Source organism: Serinus canaria, chromosome 8 (genome assembly GCF_022539315.1).
Source record: "Serinus canaria isolate serCan28SL12 chromosome 8, serCan2020, whole genome shotgun sequence".
In the NCBI taxonomy this organism is placed as follows: Eukaryota; Metazoa; Chordata; class Aves; order Passeriformes; family Fringillidae; genus Serinus; species Serinus canaria.
Window position 1 is genome coordinate 27,962,494 of NC_066322.1, and position 17,651 is coordinate 27,980,144.

The following is a 17,651-nucleotide window of genomic DNA, read 5'->3' on the forward strand; positions in this document are numbered from 1 at the left end:
AAATAAAGCCCTTAGAAATGGCTCCTTTTAACTTTTCAGCTAAGAGATGATTTTAAAATGAATGTACAGTTTATTCAACTTATTTATTTCTGTTTGTATAGTTCTGTCAGTGGATGGCACAAGAGGTGCTAGGAACCATACAGTGAATGACCACACACTGCTTAAGCACCATGTTCTTTCTGCTCTTAACTGTAAAGACCAATAAAGATTATTTTTAAAGGATCGCCCTAGCCTGGAGTACCTGCATGTGACAGGAAAAGGGTCACTGCTACTTTTACAACAGATTCAAACCTCTCAGTATTCAGAATCCAAGGTCATGGAATGTTTATCTCCAATCAATAGAAGAACAAGCAATATACAAACCCACAGCTCCCATGTCCAGTAGTGTCCACTCAAACCCCTCAGGCCATGCAGGAGGGGCTGGCACAGCACCCCTCAGTCCATCCTGGCACACAACCCAAGAGCAGCAGTTCTGTAGAGCACTGCCCCATGGCACAGCTTTTTCTTCTGCAGCACTCCTGGCACAAAGGCACCTCCTCCCTCCACCAGGGAGCTGAGCTGGGTCATTGTCCCCAAGTCCTGAGGAGCACCTACCGCAAGCTGTCCCTGAGGGTGGCTATGGCTGCGTGCAGAGCCTCCAGCTTCGCTGCAAGCCAGCCTGGGGGGGACCCTTTCTGGAGCAGCAGCTTCACAGCCTCCACTGCTCCCTCCATGGTGCCTACTGCTGCCTTGTACTGCTCCTCAGAGGGTGGGTGACAGGCTCTTTTGGCCACAGGCTGCAGATTTAAGCAAACATGAAACATCAATTTAATACTGTACTTGAGGGATCAGTCTTCATCCAAATGCAAGAAAGCCCTTAGGTGGAACAGAGCTGCAAGAGTCCCTTGTCCTGTCTTGCTGCCTGGCAGGCACTACAGACCATTAAAATATCACACAAAGGGCCAGGAGTTCATGGGACCTTTCTTCTTAGGACATGGAGGGCAGCAAGACGAGCTCAGCTTTTCAGGGACTGCCCAGAACTGACAGAAATTACAGTGTAAAGAATCACACATACCTCTCCTGTTGACTCCAATTCTCCATCCACTTTCAAAACCTGTGCACTCCAGGTAATCCTTTCTTGCTTCAGACGTTCTGTTCGTGCTTCTCTTGTCTCTTGCACCTGCCTTGTCTAGGGAGAAAGCCCCAGGAGAGGTAACTAAACCCAGGCAGCATTACCAACCTTCATAGGCACAACTTATAGGCCAGAACAAAAGGGAGAGAGGGAGGGATTTTAGTGTGCAGTTCAAGGAATATTATTTCTCACAAACTCTTCTGATCAAAGATTGAGGTTATCTACAACTTTGGGTTAACATCACTGGCAGCTACCAGTTCTTTTGTAAATTATCTGCTTGCCAAAAGCTGCTCAACCAGAGAGCCCTGCCTCAAGCTGCAGCTGCCCCCCCTTTCCCAATGCCACTGTTTTGCAGCAGCAGCCACCTGCCCTGAGAGGATTTCTCCTAATAGGCAAAAGGTACTGAGATGTTTCATACACGTTCATTTAGATTTCAGAAACTGATCCAAGAGAAATGGGGAAGGAAATCAAAGCAAATTATCAAATCCTGTCTTTTAAACAAGTAACTTCTTTCAAAAACAACAGAGCAATTTAATAAGTATTTTTTGTTTAAGGATAATAAATGCTTTGCTTTTAAGTTGAAAGCACTGGAGGACCAGTGTGCATAGGAATGGCAGTTGCTAATTCTGCTGATTAAAGCAAGTAGTGAAGTTCAACCAGACAGTTTAATTTAAAGTTACTTAATGGCCATGCAGATAATGCAAGTGTAGACCCCTGCTGTGTACTGCTGATAGCAGATGTACAGCATCAATTAAAATAGCAGTAAAATGGTTAAACAATATACATACCTTAGCCAGAAAATTAACAACTTTGTTCTTAGCTTCTTCAGAATTAAGGCACCAAGGAACAACATCCTCATGTCTTGTTTCCTGTCAAAAATGTTATTGGTTGTTCAGTACATTCATGCTAACAAGGGAACAAAATAGATGTCTCTGTGACAGTCCCTGCCCTCTTGCAACCAATCTAAGCAAGCAGTGCCCAATCCTTCTTCATTTCCAGCTCCTGAAATCTCTTCCAATTGTACCAGCCCCAGCACTTTCAGTGTGCAACAGCTGTAACTCAGATCCAGATTGTGCAGTGAGGAGCAGCAAACATTTGAGTCAGGAGAATTGGTGTACAGCAGAAGTTAACAGAACCAAATGCCTGCACCCAGAGTTGTCTCTGCTCACCTCTGCAAAATGAGTGAATGCCTCCAGTGCGTGCTGGTGAATCAGCCAGGTCTGGTCAGCCAGCAGGGAGGCAAACAGACAGGACAGCTGGGGCACAACCTGCCTCTGCAACAGGAACAAACAGCCATCAGTTCCTAGAGTTAGTTGAGCATAACTCACCATCATGATTTATTATTGAAGACTGGCTGTCAGACTGAGGGACAGGTGTGGGAAATGTGAGAGTGCTACTGCCCTGTCTGGCTAAAGAACCACTGTGAGGGAGCTTGCTTGCTTCTCATTCTATTCTCACTTTTGTTGCTTCTCACCAGTGAGAAAGGACTGGCATTTGAAGCATCTTGCATGCACTCAGCACATCTTGATGAAAAATGCTAATTAATGCTGCAGAGCATTAATCCAAGACAACTATCCTGGCATTCCTGTATCTATTTAATGAACTTGATCCCTTAACTGTATATTTAAATAAAAGCCTTTTTATCAAAAGACAAGGCAATTTCACTAAGGCCACAATTCCATTTACCTGTGCTTCTTGTGGAATAAACACCTTTCCCATGGAAGACAGAAAATCCACCATGGCAAGACGGACATGATCCGGGGGATGCAGCTGGAGCAGGGATGACTGCAGTGCAAACACCTGCAGGACACAAACCCCAGCAGAGCCCCATCAGACTGACTGCTGGTGAAAACTGAGCAGGCTCGTCTTTCAATCCAAACAGATGGAGTTCAGAAACCTGAAGGAGGTATGCTACCAGGATAAAGCTGCAGGGGGCATTTTAGGAAGAAATGAGCATGATCCCTATAGCACTTCCTTACATCTCAATTATCTTACAGAGGGGAAAGGGATTCTCCAAAGCAGTGTTAACCAAAATGTCATGTGCTTGGTTTGAAGGCCAGGAAAGTAATCAAGGAAGATTATTTCCTTGTTAAGAGAAGGCCAGACTATGAAATATCTCATTTGAGATTTCAACAAATTACAAAGAACTTGGTTTTCATGTAGTGAATTATTCATAAGGTGGTGTTGGGGGTTTAAGGATTTTTTTTTTTTACCTGGGTCATCAGTTGAGCATCTAATGCTTGGATGAAAAATTCCAAAAGGTGAAGTAATAAACACAGTGTCTTCTGGAGACATGGCTCATCTGAGACCTTGAAGAGAGCACAAGGTATCAGTAACATTATATTTTAGCTCATGGAATAATTGCTTAGGAGAAAATGTCAAGTTACAGCAGCATTCCAAAACTGTTAGCCTGATTTCACAGATTTAAAACATTGCAATGTAAGCAACAAAGAAAATATTGAAATATTCATCTCAGTATTTATAGGAAGTCATATTTTATGAGACCATTTTCTTTGATTTTTAACCCTCCTCTCCTACTACCACTCACTAACATAGGCACCTAAAGATTATCTGAACTATTTCTTTTCACTTCCAGTTGCCAAATATCCTCACAGAATCGCTGAGGTTTGGAAAGACTTCTGAAGGGGCACATTGTTGGCTCTTCACTCCACCTCTCAAACTTTCTTTTCTAATCTGGAGCATGAAAACCCTGACAATCCTTTTTTTCTTTCCTTTATGCAGCTGCAGCCATGAACAGGTACATGGTCATAAGGACACTGCCTGGCCACCTTGGCAGGAGGGTGACTGGCCCTGTGTGTCTCCATGTGCTGGGCTGTGCTCTAATCAGACCCCCTGAGTTTTGGTCACATTCGGATGAATATTTAAAATACACTGAATTTGTAACTGGTAAGAAGCAAAATCAGGTATTTCAGGCCTCTCCTTGAGCAAGTCTGAATGTGACACTGAGTAACAGATGGAGTAACAAGGAACCATATATGTAACATTCAGGAAATTTAAACTCAAGCTTCCCAGAGCTTGCCCTACAGAAAAACCAGCTGAGAGCAGATGGGCAGCACTGGTACACTGTGCTTTACTGAAACAGTCCAATCCAAGTCACAAATGAGTAACAACAACCTGAGGAAACAGCACCAGCCTCCCCAAGACACGCTTTCACTGCTGGAGCAGCAAACTCTCTTACCTGCTTAGCCTGGAGAAAAGACCAGAACTGACTGAGCACTCCCAAGACAGATGTCTTAAGCTCTGCCTCCAGAGTGGCATCAGCAGAACTGCAGGCAGCCAGCAGGACAGAAAGGGCAGTGTTCTAGGAGGAAAAAATGTGTAAGACCAACCAAAACATATTACATGAAAGCCAAAACCCATAACTCATATGAAACATCTAAAATGATACAAGGTGGCAAGAAGCCCAATGTGCTGCCTCAGCTGTACAGAACAGCTAATCCAGCAGGAGAGCAGCCAACCAAGATTCCAGAGCTGGGAAACCATCCATTACTCCTCTGAGTTTCACACACACTGCAGGACATTTGCTGCACTGGCAGGTGAAGTCTGGCAGCAGACACTTCATGTGGAAACTTGACCACTTCATCTGGTTTCTCACATTCCCTCATCAGAGAGACCCAGTGAGCATCTTTCAGATTTGATGCTGCATAAAACCAGCAGGTTTTAAAACTGAAGAGGAATTGTATGCTAAGGTACAGCATAAATGAGAAATTCTGAAGAAAAATACATCTGCTCAACCAGAGAGCAAACAACAACTACAATAACTAGAGAATCACAGAACCTCCACTAGCACAGCAGAGACCTAAGGTGCTGCATGCCACTAGAAAACATTAAAATGAGAGTTCTTGCTTCTGCATATGCCAGCTAGGCATGGCAAAAAGATGTGCAACAGACTGAATAACAGAACTGAGATGACAACAGAACTCTTGTAGTTTGAAAAACTAGAGTTTGTTCATTTTTCCAGAGAGAAGCAGAGCTCCTTACCACAGGAGGGAGCCCTCCCAAGGCCCGGCTGCTGTTCAGCCACTGCTGGCACTGCTGGAGCCCTGCAGAGCACAGCTGAGATGCCACTTGCGCCCTGAGGTCAGGGTTCAGGGCTCTGAGGGACACGTGCTGCCACACAACCAAGTTCTGCACCTCTTCAGGAGGAAACTCGTGAGCAAATTCTACCTGGAAACAAAAGGCAATAGAAATTAAACAGACCAGAAAACAATTTTATAGCCTGGAATATGAGAAACCAAAATGCACTGCTGGTTTGCTTCAGATTTATTATGTGAAACAATTTGTACAAAGTATTTCAATAAAATCCATCTTTTTATATGACAAACATTTAGAAACTGCCACTTCTCTTGTCACATACAGGACATCAGAATGATTAAGCAACTGATTCTTTCAGCTACTTAAAGCAATGCCCCTAGTGAGTAGAAGAGAGGGCTTTAGCCTCTCCAGGATACACAGAGAGGCACTGACAGGACAGGACACTGCCCTTGACACCTGATGTCACAAGAACACTCACAGATGTCACAGATGCAATGACAGGACACAGTTTCAGCCAATCTGGGGAGATGCACTGTTTTCATACTTTGTCAAAATTAAAAGACTTTATTGCTACCCAGCAAGACTCTAAGAAAGGTCAATGTACTTTTCTTGTTTTAAAGAGCACATCTGCACAAAGTGGGATCCACTATAAGTAATAACTTAGTGACTTAATGACTCAGACTAAGTAATAACAAGTACAATAACAAGAGCAGCAAGCGAGCACTCAACATCTTGTCACTTCTCCAGAACTGAAAGGGAAGATTTGAACACAGGGCACTGATTCAAATCTCTTCTACTGACAGCAGCAGATGCTGGTGCTGTACTTGCCTGATGCTCTGGAGCCATCAGGAACAGCATTCGCCTCAGCAGCACACCCAGGGCAGGGACCTGGCAGCAGTCACTGGGCCAAGCCCTGACCTGCATTAGGATAAAAGAATAGTGCACCTCATTACACAGAAGGAAAAATCACCACTGAGCAAACAAATTCTGTACAGGATATTCTGAGAGTTGCTATGCAGTAACACTGTAAATAAAATAAGCAGGGCATATTGGTTTAAAATTTCAATGTACTGCTTCTGCTAATTACTAAGCCAGTTTGAAGAACTGAAAAAATCTCCATTTGAAGCTTTGCTGGTAGCACTCAGATTAAAACTGGTGCCAAACTGAAAACATCACTGTGGTTCTTACCAAGTGGGCAATCACATTAACATGGTGAGCACACAGCTCAGCTGTTCCATACCTGAAACATGAAAGACAGCAGCTTGTGAATCTGTACTTCCTATTCTTCTCCAGAAATAAATATCATAAATCTGGCCTGAGAAATTGCCATTTCCTCTAGCATATTTAAACTTGATTTGCAGAGACACAATTTACTTGAGACAACCATTTCAAAAATCAGTTATTAAAGAGAGAAGCTTTGTTCCTCTTGATTGCAAAAACATAAAAATGGCTAAGCCATTTCTGCTTCTAATTTTCAAAATATTTTCTGTATCTGAAAATAACCCAAGACTGGGACAATTCTGTCTTACAAAAATCTCTCTCAAGCAAATTGCAAATTATGTACAACAACAGAATGAAGTGGATCTGTGGGAAACCTGCTCGACTTGTACTAGGAGCATCTCACCGGGCAAGGAAGCACCAGGAGTCCATTGCCAGCAGAGATGTGATCATACTGGAACCCAGCACAGCTTCCAGCAGGGCACACTCCTGAGGAGAAACGGGAAAATTAGCACAGTCTGAATAGCACAGAAAAGAAAGCACTAACCTTTTATAACAATCTGACCTTCCCTGGTCTGAAAGAGAATAAAAATTGCCAAGACTATCAAGCAAGAACTTTCTTTTCCCCCTTCCCAAAAGTGACATTTGCTGTGTAACTGAACTCCAGCCATGCAACTGTGCCACAGCTGATTTCTACAAAACCATCTCTGAGATGGTTCTCTCTGAGCATCTTTTCAGAGGCACACCATTAGGAAGAACCCATTCTTTTTAAGTAGCACCTATGCATCACAACAGCTTGATAAGCAAATTGATAAGCAAAACCCAATCTTACCAGCTGAGGGAAGTGTGATGGGAGTGTGGAAGCAATGAAGGAGCACAGGTGGACACAGACATAGTGATAGAGGGTGATGGGAACTGCTGGCTGTCCTGTACTGACCACCTGTGGCAAACACACAGGGAGAGAAAGCTCCCCACAACATTGCTGGAAACTGAGGAAGAGAGCTGAAAACAAAGACAGGCTGCAAGGGGGAAAGGAAAAAAGAAACCAAAAAAAGAGAAAAAGAGAACAGTTTGATTAAAGACATGTAAGTCTCAAATCCTGCAAGCAACATTGGTATTACAAAATCTTTGTCTTCAGCCAGAAAAGATAGCAATAACTTCAATACTTTTACACTAGATTTATGCTGCTGACTGCCTTCCTCTTTTACCAGTTCAGGTGATTATTAGAGGGCTCAGGCATAAAAGTGTAAGACTTTAATTTATTTACGTTCAGAGCCTTATTCCTACCCTACAAGTACTCTAAATACCACTCCTTCCCTGAAAAAACAAAGACATCTCTGTCTCTGCATCCTTCACTCGTGAGGCAATGAACATCAGATCCTGTTAGTCTTGGCATAAGGATGGAAATCCATAGTGACAATTTTCCAAGTTCAGTTGCAAAGGAAGCTCCAGCAGCTGAGCCCCTTTGTTTGCCTGTATGGAATGACTGCTGTGGTGAAAACAAAAACCTTTTTAGTACCTTTTTCCTGTGTTCCAGAGAGTTTGCACTTCTTCTGGCTGAGAGGACAGCTTGTCCATTATGGTAAGCAGGAGGAGACACTGGGGGAGCTGCTGCTCAGGAGGGAGACCTGTGGAAGTTTGGGTTTCAAGAGTGAAGTAAGTTGCCTGGATATATTTACTGTGTGTGTCAACTGGCTTTTAAGCAAGTGTAGAGGCAAATTGATGAGCTATCTCAGAATTGTGAGATGTTGGTCAGGGCAGAAATCAAGGAGAAGAGCTTGTTGAAACAAAAAGCTGATATTTTGTCAGGCCTGCTACTTTTCACAGAAAATATTTACTTTATGAAAAAAAAGCTGTCTTCCCCTACCAACACAATAGCAGAAAAAAATTCCATCTAACTTTGAAAGTTTGAGGCAAATGTGGACTGAAATTATGCAAAAGAGCAGAATTGACAGGATTTATGTTAATCAGATTAACAGTGCAGTTGCTATGAGTACTTTGGAAAAGATAAATCCATAAACTGTCATAAACAACATACCTGTCAATACCTGTCATAAAATCCACCCAAATTAGCAGGCAATCAGCTCTATCACAGCACTTACAGAAGAACCAGAGACAAGCAAGCGAGTACAGAATATTATGGTCCAGAAAGTCAAAATGTCAATGCTGACCTCTCAGACAGCACTGGGATTGTACTTTCAACCCACCTAAATTTTCACTTAACACTCGTTCCATGAAAGGACTAAAGGGGAGGAGCTGGGTGATGAGAGGGTCCAGAGCCACAAGAAAAACCTGGGATATTTCATCTTGATGAACTTCCAAGATCTCTGGAGCATAAAGACTGGGAGGAAATTTGCTGAGGGGGAATGGAAAAAAAAAAAAAAAAAAGAAGTTAAATATTCTCAGTAGCATTTTTAGCAATACTACTTTTCTCCAAAAGAACACAAAAAGGCAAATTCGTTATTTCCTGGTTCCTGTGAAATAAAAGACAGAAAAGACTCTCCATTTTAGAACATCTGTTATAGCCCAAGAGTTACAACTCTGCATCCAGCCTTTAAAATAAGCATCATAATCCAATATTTTACTAAATATTTAAAGAAAACCTTACAAGCTCACAGGAAATATGTGTAAAATACATAACACCTCTCAGAAGAAACATATCAGATCACAAAAAGTCAAGTGAAAGGGAAAAGCCAAGAAAACACCTTTATACATGATTTTAAAGCCATAAGTATCACAGCACTAACTTAACACATGACCCTAAAAAGGTATCACAGCTTCTCTGAAGAGGAAAAAAATCACCTTGGGCAATAAAAGAAAAAAAGAACCAATATGAGAATAAAGCAAGAGATCATGAAATGAAAACCTTCTACTCTTGCAGCTTATAAAGTGAACTGTAAAAATGCTACTTTCCTACTCAAAAATCCCACTCAGTTTCCCTGAGTGAATAAAAGTTTACAACCTTCCACTTGGGAAAAACCTACAAGGGAAGTAAACTTAGAAGAAGAAACTCATAAAAAATATCCACCCAATCTTGCAGTGGGATATGCAGTGAACTCATGTGCACATCTCACTACAGAACCTGGTTTGAATTCCAGCAAAGGGTAGAAATCAGCCCTCTGATTTCATAGAATAAACTATTATTAGTATAAAGTCTGGGTTCTCTTATGCTTCCCCACCACTGCAGCAACCAAACTTTTTGAAAGGAAAGTGATAAACCACTTGCAGACATTTATAAGTGTAGTATTAAAAGAGCATCTGTTTCCAGGAGAAGCAGCATCCTTCTGTGAGATTCCACAAGATTATTAACACAACAGTAAAGTTATGAAAAATTTCAGGACACTCTGTTTCTGATCCCCTCTTTCTCCAGGACAAATTTTTCCAAACTTTGTCTTAAACTAGAAACAATCTGTCAGAAGGCACTGCTGACACCTGCATTTAGATGTAGATTTTTTTTTTCCTGCATATTCTACACATAATTTGTTAATAAATCTTGCATAAATAATTGCAAATAAGTTAATGGTTTGTCATTATGGGACATGCACAGTATTGATCAAAAATGGAGTTTAAGGTAACTATCAAGCACTAAACCATCTGATTTTTTAAAATATTCTAGCTTTCTGTGCATGAAAAAAGATGGCAACAACTCTGGATTGAGAAGTGCATTTTTACATCTCAAAGTATTTGTAATTTAAGAATGTAATTTTGAAATGTTATTAAGATACTATCAATAATCAATTATTTGTACTTCACATACCTGTATATCTGAAGAAAGAGCTGATGTAACTGAGAACAGGAATCAGAGAGGCAGGCACGGAATTCCTGTAAAAGCCATCAATTTTGAGTGATACTTTTAAAATAAAATCCATTATTAATTACATGAATTAGTGCACATCTCCTACCAACTCCTCAGTGCCACTGCATGAAACAACCTGTTCCAGTTTATTTTTCTGGGAAATCCCAGCACAGGCTTGTGAGTATTTACAGGTAGAAGAACAAAAGCAGGTTATGCATGGATGTTAATTATACTGCCCATATGGGACAGCTGTAAATCATAAAGATATTACACAGTACAAAATGATTCCATTTGCAGACCAGAGGCTTAAATTTAACACTAACATAGCACTGAAGTATTAAAACCTACCTTGGTGTAGTGTACAAGGGAGTTAGCAAAGAACCTGCACAGTTTCACTGTCTTCTGGAACAGCCTGAAGTCAGTGCCCTCCTGTCCAAAAGAAGCAGTTCTAAAAGTTAATAGAGAGCAAAACAGTAAAATAGGAAGTTAGATTGCTAACAGTGTTCAAAACCTATTTCACATTTGATTCTCCACAGACTCTAAAGCTAAGGGTGGAAAACTTTAAAAATATTCAGTATGTATGCTTCAGTACTTTCAGAGAAATATTAAGGATTTGCCTGACCTTAGGATATTGTCAGTTTAGGAAATAAAAAAAGATTCTCACATAGTATAGTGAAAACTTAGTGCCTCACTAAAACATCCTAAATCTACACAAAGCTGTGGGCCTCATTTTCATGTGGTTTCAAAGGTATTCTGTCATGAAATAAAGAAAACTCCAAAAAACCCAAACCAAATTACTCCAAGCAATAATACAGCACAAAGAATTTCTCCTCCTCAAGTTCACTGGCAGCTTTGGGAGCTTTTTAACTCACCTGTATTTCTGACACCTTCATTTGCTCAGCCAGCTGCAAACAGGAGTCAAAAGAAAGAAGAATGTCCTTGCACAGGCCACTGAGGATGTCACTGTGCTTTAGGTGGCACTGCAGCAGGGAGTGATGCTTCAGGCTTTGCCTGAAAGACAGGAAAATAACCAGGTATTTAACTGTCAGAAATGATCATGCAATGAGCTCTTACAAATCCAAATAACTAATTCTTCTATTTAGACTTTTATACAGCAGGGATTGGTGCAATATCCATGAACACTGAAAGCAGAAACTCAGAGAGAACAACCCTCTCCTTGGCCATGACTGAAACCTAAGGCAGAGGCAGGATGGAAGTATGAAACAGCCAACTCAAGGCAAAAACATCTACAGAACTGCAGGTCAGACCTCTAAATGCTCCTCACTCAGACAACAGTGTTGTAAATTTTCTTCTGCATTTTTTGCAGTACAGAAAGTCAAGTTTCTATTACTTTTCATACCAATTCCTACCTACTTTCCCTGGCAGTGCTTTAATATTACCTCCTAGCTCAATTTCCTTACTAAACAGCTACACTGAATTATCTCATTTTAAATATATTAGAAACTCTGAGCAGAAAGCAATTGAGACATTCATTATTTAAAACTACACCACAATAAAACCCAAAGAGTTTAGCTACATACTTGATTATGAACTTCCACGTATTGGCATGAAGAGCATGGTCCATATTGGAAATGACAGAGCAGATCTCCAGCACAGTGTGGATTACTAAGAAAATAACAGCAGCAGCAACAGAGTTAAATCAGATTTAGGAGTTCACAGCAATCCCAAGAGAACATCAGCACACAGATATGAATTAGGAAAATGGCTCAGTGTTTAGGTGCTGCCCCTGTCCTACAAACCTACAGAACATTGCCACAGAGGAGGTTTCAGGAGAAAAATGGAAATATTTCGGGTTCAAAATGCTGCTTTCTGAAAAGTTGGTCAGGACAGCAGGAACTGAGCACACTCAGAAACCTGTTTTAAAATTTCAAACATACTCTCCATAGAAAAAAAGAATGAGCAAGACTAAAAAGTAACAAATCCATGTATACCTGACACCATATATGTGATGTCATCTTCACTGGAAGCAGAGCCAATGGAAATCAGATCAACCAGTTCCATCAGCTGTTTCTGAAGAGAGTAAGTTTCCTTGAACAATGATTGTAGAAGGTCAGAAATTAAATGCAGGTGCCCATAGTACACTGATTCACTGTCCTGAAATGGGAAGAAGAGGTTTTGTAAAACAGCTCAGGACTCACAGCCTGATTTTTCACACGCAGAAAACACCAAGAGCTTTGGCATACATTTCTCTGGAAAAAAGGAACAAGGCACAGATGTACCTACTTTAACTCAATACACAGCCCCTGAGCACTCAATATAAAACATGTTCACCTGCAGCTCGTGGGAAACTAACAAGGTCTGGCTGGCTCTTGTGAGTTTAGGGGGCTCTGGATCAGACCCCCATGTATGAACCTGAGATCATATTTCTGAACCGAACAGGACAACGTCAACAGCAAAGGAAGTAGCATGGCAAAGACTTCCCAATACTTTCATATTAGAATTACTAGATAAAGATAGGGCACCTGAGTTTGAGTCCTGACATGGAAAACTGATGTAAATGTTCCCATAAGAAAAAAATATTAAAAGTGAAGATGAAAGGCAACCAAAAGTTAGTGTGTCCTTATGATAATCTTGTTTTATTTTTGATGCTTAAAGGGAATTACTGTTGCATCTGAAAACCCAGATCAGTCCATATCTGAAACTGATACACACTGCCCACTGTAACCAACATAAACCAGCTAATGTCAACTTTCAATCCACTCTGGAACTTGCCATTTGTAGCTCTGTAAATACTGTAGCCATCAGGACTGCACAGATCCCTCAGAGCACTCTGCTCCTGGGCAGAATGTTCAGTTAACACTGATGCAAAGGATGGAAATAGCCCAGTCTGAGCTTCTCACCAGCAGGTCAGATTTGCTGGGCAGGCAGGTGAAAAATCATTTTTGTATCTGTGTACTGAGTGCAGTCTGAAAAAGACTTAAAAACTAAAATTAAAAGAATAATACTTTAATGTGGTATTCACATTCTCTGAACAGAGTGAGACATAATTCTCTCTCCCAGGATTTTTCCTGGGAAAGGCAGTGATAACCTCAGAAAGAAAACAATTCTTATCTCTATTCACTGCTCCTGTTGTTTGGCACATGTGGAATGTGTAATGGAGATGGTTTACCCAAAGTGATTTGTTCACTGGACACCGGAGAAGGTTGTTTTAATTCCTTGGCCAATTGGGTCAAAGCTGTGTTCTGGCTGTCTGGAGACAGTCACAGTTTTTTCTTTAGTATCTCTTTTAATAGAGTGTTCTTTAGTATAATATCTTTTTAATGTGTAATTTCATATAGTATTAGTATAATATAATATAGCTTAATAAAACAATTTTTCAACCTTCCGAATCACGGAGTCAGAGCACATTATTCCCTGCACTGGGGTCACCTTACAACTATAGTTCAACAACAGCATAACTTCAAAATAAGATCTTCTTCTGAGGTGTTTCCCTGTTGCATTGCACTAAATAGTTATTTAGTTTTTTGCACTGGGTGTTTGGTAATTTGCACTGTTCAGATGATTTGTGTCCTGCCACCACATGGTCCTGGTCCTGGTCTTCCCTCCCTGACCCCCCCAAAGTGTCAGTGGTCTCTCCCTGGCTCACCCCTCCCGTCACCCCTCCTGACTTGTATCCCATCAGCTGTAGTCCTACTCCTCCAGCCCCCTTTCCCAGCCCTTAAAACCTCCTAGAGGCAGCAGGCCCAGCCTTTTTTTTCCTTGTGGGTCCTTTCCATCCGGTGGTTCTCCTGGGAATAAACTGAGGACATTTGTCCCCATGTGGAGAAGAGCACTTCTGGTGCCTTTGTCCATGTAAGATGGTGTGGGCTGGGGTCCATAGCTAGCCGTATTGGACCCGAACAGCCCACCCAGACACGGATTCTTACACGTCCCAAAAGCCAAGGAGCAGCAGGATTTCTGTGCCCCCAGCAGAGCCCTACCTTGCAGTGTGTGAAGGTGCTCTTCACCACGCAGAGCACGGAGGAAGGCAGGGAGCGGATGCTGTGCAGGGACAGCTCCTGCACCGAGCACACGTAGCGCACGCAGCCTGTCAGCGTCTCCAGCAGCTGCACCACCGTCTGAGATTAAGACTGAACAACATCAATCACTCCTGCAATACCTCCAAAAGAATCTTTTCTTAGCTGAAATACACCTGGATTCTCACAGCATTTAAAGTTCACTGCTAGTTGCATAAATAAGAAGTTTGTTAAAGATGAATGAAGCTCCAGAGCTTTTCTCTGATACCATACCCTCTATGGAAACTCCTTATTTCTTTGACTATTGCTCTCAATTTACAACAATGTTAAAATTCAGAACAAAGTGACATATGTATAAACAGGTGCCAGGTTCACTCTTTAAATATGGGGAGTCACATTCCCTCTGCAGGAGGGATTGGAGCAGAATTTGAGATGATTTTTTTTAAATTATTATTAGCATCTCATGCTACATGTAATAAAATCATTCACAAATGTTAACTAAACTACAAAGGAAGATTAAATTACATTTTAATCACCAGTAGCTGGCAAAAAACATTCTAAAAGCCTTTTAGTAGTTTAGCTAAAAGCAAAGAGTGATGTAAGCATTATTTTATGAGACGGAACTTGCCTGTAGCAGACTCCTTACAGTACTGCATAACTCTGTACTCTGGCTGGTCAGTCCTTTGGCCTTGCTGGATAATTCACACATCAGATTATCAAAGAACTGTAGAGTCTGGCAGAACACAGCAAAACTGAAACATTTTACTTACAAAGGTGCACATAATAATAAATAATAAGAATTAAGAAATAACACCATTCAATACCTGCTTGCTGCCTTGGCATAGAGGCAAGAGAGAACTTACAGCAGAAAACACTTTGCAGCATTTCAGTCATAAAGCATGATATAACAAGAAGCAAAAACTATTTATACATATATATATATTATAGACAGAAGCTATTGTAGCCATTATTTTTTCTAAGATCTGTTGCTAAAACAAGTTTTGTAGCTAATTTGCTTGAAATACATACCTCATTCTACCAAACCACATAATTTTAAAAAATATTTTCATTTTTTCTCAGAAAAAATATTTGTTTGTTTAGAATGATTAACATTTTGAATACATTAAAAAAAACATCTGTGACATACGGACAACATCTATTTCTACTTTAGTTGAGGTTTTTGGATGAGTGTTACTTTTGAGACTGCAAAGACACTCAAAGACTTTTGAGGCACATGCAGGATAAACAGTGGTACAGTGATCCTTTCTCAGGATATGCCTATTATGAGACAATTTTCTTGTAATCTCCAAAAGCTTGTTACTTGAGATAAAATAAGAGAAAGGAAAATCAAGTGGCCATTTTTACTGGCTTTTAAAACTGGACAAACTGAATCTTGAAACTTATGTCAGTAATTTGGCACCTCTGTATTTAATTTAAAATGCAAGCACTGATTTTATTACACCTATGGCACAAATTTCTCCATCATTTATTCAAAAAAGAAAAAGTGAGGTGTGTGAGGTCAGTATGGTCTGAAAGATTATTCACTATATTCATTCACAAATTTCACAACATTCATTTGTGATATGGGAGTGCTGATGTCTTCAGGTTACTTGTCCTGAGAAGCTCCCTCACTTAAAAATTCTCCACCTTGGTCCTTTTATAAAAAGCCCAGTCTTCTCAGAAAGAAATAAAACCCAAGTCTATTGCTGAGTATAGAGAGCAGAACACTGTACATTTGATTCTCTCCCTACTGTAGAGAACGAGAACAATCACAGAAACAATTCAACACAACACTGTGAAAACTCTAAACAGGTAAATTTCAATTTTTGTATCCCATAGATATTGTGCAACCCCAAAAGAAGAATCACTGCAATGTAAGCAGGTTCGCTGGACTGACAGACAATTCCACAGTTAACTGAAGCTGTCCTACCTTAGGTAATACTTTTGAAAAAAAATTTCCTTCCACATCTTCAAGGCTGATATGCGGCAAAAACATTTCAGTCAGAATCCTCAGAATACCTGCAAAGAAAAACATTTACAATGTGTAACTCTCAGAAATATACAGCAACCTACCAGAGGAAATAAAGAACTGCAGAAAGCAAAAACAATTCAGGTCCTTGATTCTGAGACAGGCAACAGAGCATTTGCCTTATCTGAAATGCATGAAAACACACAAATATTATCTGAAAAATCAAGGAACTGTAATAGCTCCAACATGCACAAACCCATCAAAAATAGCAGCACATCTGACTAAACTTAGTTGAAGGCTGAGCACAACTGCCAGCCTACAGATCCGGAATTTGCCACATTCCAAACTGCAAACATTTGCAGGTTTTAGAATGCAACATAATATGCAATGTAACAGTTCTAGAAACACTCACAAACGGTTACATAGGAGCCTCGTTTTCTGTTAGCTATCAGCTTTCTCACCTGGAAGATAACAGCCCAAAAGACAATAAAACACCAGATTAAAACCACCCTTTTTTTGTGCATTTAAAGATGAGAAGTAGCAGAAAGGAAGAAGCAGCCTTAGATGCAGAGTTTCTATAGGGGTACTTATAAAGCTTATTCAATGTGCAGTTATTGAAGGGTGCAAGGTCCAGCAGGAATGCTGAAGACTCCGAAAAGTTGTAGCAGAAGTATTTTAAGCACTGCAGTGATTTTAATTTTAATGCATTTTAATGCAGGTCTCCACAGGAAGAGGCACTTCTTAACCATTACTTACGAATATGCTCAGTCCAGTCCTCACACTCTTCATACATTGAGTAAAAGCGTTAAAGAAAATCAAATTTGTTCTGCTAGAAAGGCTATCTTTAAAGCGCCTGCAGAAGATACAGTGACTTCTATCACTGTCTCGCGTTCCCATGAAATTGGTGGGGAAGCTCCACAAGCAACGCAGGCTGATAGCCCCGAGCACCCACAGGATCAACAAAGTTTTTCCAAAATGCATTAGAGAGTAAGTCTTGAGGGGCTGGATTTTTGGGATTTTTTTCGGTGGTGTGCGGTTTGGGTTTTTTTAGGGAGTTGGGTTTCTTTTGTTTTTGGGGGGTAGGTGAAAAGTGTATCGGGGATTATCTACAGTGCAAAATGAACCACACGCGATGTTCTAGACACTATGAAACTTTTATTGCAGGGAAAGGCGGAACCCGTCTCCAGCGAAATTCCCGGCACCCGGCCCCTCACGGAGATCCCACCGCTCTCCCTCACACACACTCGGTGGAACCGTGGAACTCCGAAGGAAGCACACCCACCCACGCTCAAACACCACTCGTGTGCCTTTCCCACAGCCACCCCAGAGCCCTGCTGGGAAGGATATCAGGAGCCGGGGCAGCACGGCGGGCAGCTCCCGGCGGCAGAGCTCCCAGTCCCAGCCGTCCAGCTCCCGCAGGAGCAGCTCGGGGTCCGCCTGGGACATGGCGGCGGCCGCGCTGCCCTCAGCGCGGGTCAGCGGCGGGAACGGCGGCGGAGCTCCCACAAGGCCCCGCGCCCGAGG

The 17,651-nt window shown here is 41.3% G+C and overlaps 1 protein-coding gene across 4 annotated transcripts; it reads right to left on the minus strand.

The window, feature by feature from the left end:
* Positions 1-64: 64 nt before the first annotated feature.
* FIRRM (FIGNL1 interacting regulator of recombination and mitosis) lies at positions 65-17,625 on the minus strand. 4 transcript variants are annotated; one of them, XM_009098444.4, is made up of 24 exons: positions 17,475-17,625; positions 16,884-16,923; positions 16,089-16,177; positions 14,787-14,891; positions 14,123-14,260; positions 12,134-12,296; positions 11,723-11,807; positions 11,054-11,192; positions 10,530-10,610; positions 10,143-10,207; positions 8,593-8,741; positions 7,905-8,013; positions 7,218-7,404; positions 6,792-6,874; positions 6,356-6,407; positions 5,996-6,085; positions 5,114-5,299; positions 4,311-4,433; positions 3,325-3,420; positions 2,798-2,911; positions 2,281-2,385; positions 1,900-1,980; positions 1,055-1,168; positions 65-776 (listed from the first exon to the last, which is right to left on the minus strand). In XM_009098444.4, the coding sequence occupies exons 1-24, from the start codon at positions 17,571-17,573 to the stop codon at positions 591-593; spliced, it is 2,679 nt and encodes an 892-aa protein (XP_009096692.3). In that variant the 5' UTR covers positions 17,574-17,625; the 3' UTR covers positions 65-590. The 4 variants fall into 4 exon arrangements, with proteins under 4 accessions (XP_009096692.3, XP_050833273.1, XP_050833274.1 ...); XM_050977316.1 differs by having other exon boundaries at positions 5,114-5,295; positions 5,992-6,085; XM_050977317.1 differs by having other exon boundaries at positions 14,787-14,850; positions 17,475-17,582.
* Positions 17,626-17,651: the final 26 nt, after the last annotated feature.

Excerpts from the sequence above, each read along its gene's own strand:
- FIRRM (XM_009098444.4), bottom strand. The coding sequence starts at position 17,573 with ATGTCCCAGGCGGACCCCGAGCTGCTCCTGCGGGAGCTGGACGGCTGG. Across the intron at positions 14,892-16,088 it reads TTTCAAAAGTATTACCTAAG|ACTCTACAGTTCTTTGATAA; the intron begins GTAGGACAGCTT and ends GTGTTCTGCCAG. Across the intron at positions 6,086-6,355 it reads TTAATGTGATTGCCCACTTG|GTCAGGGCTTGGCCCAGTGA; the intron begins GTAAGAACCACA and ends ATCCTAATGCAG.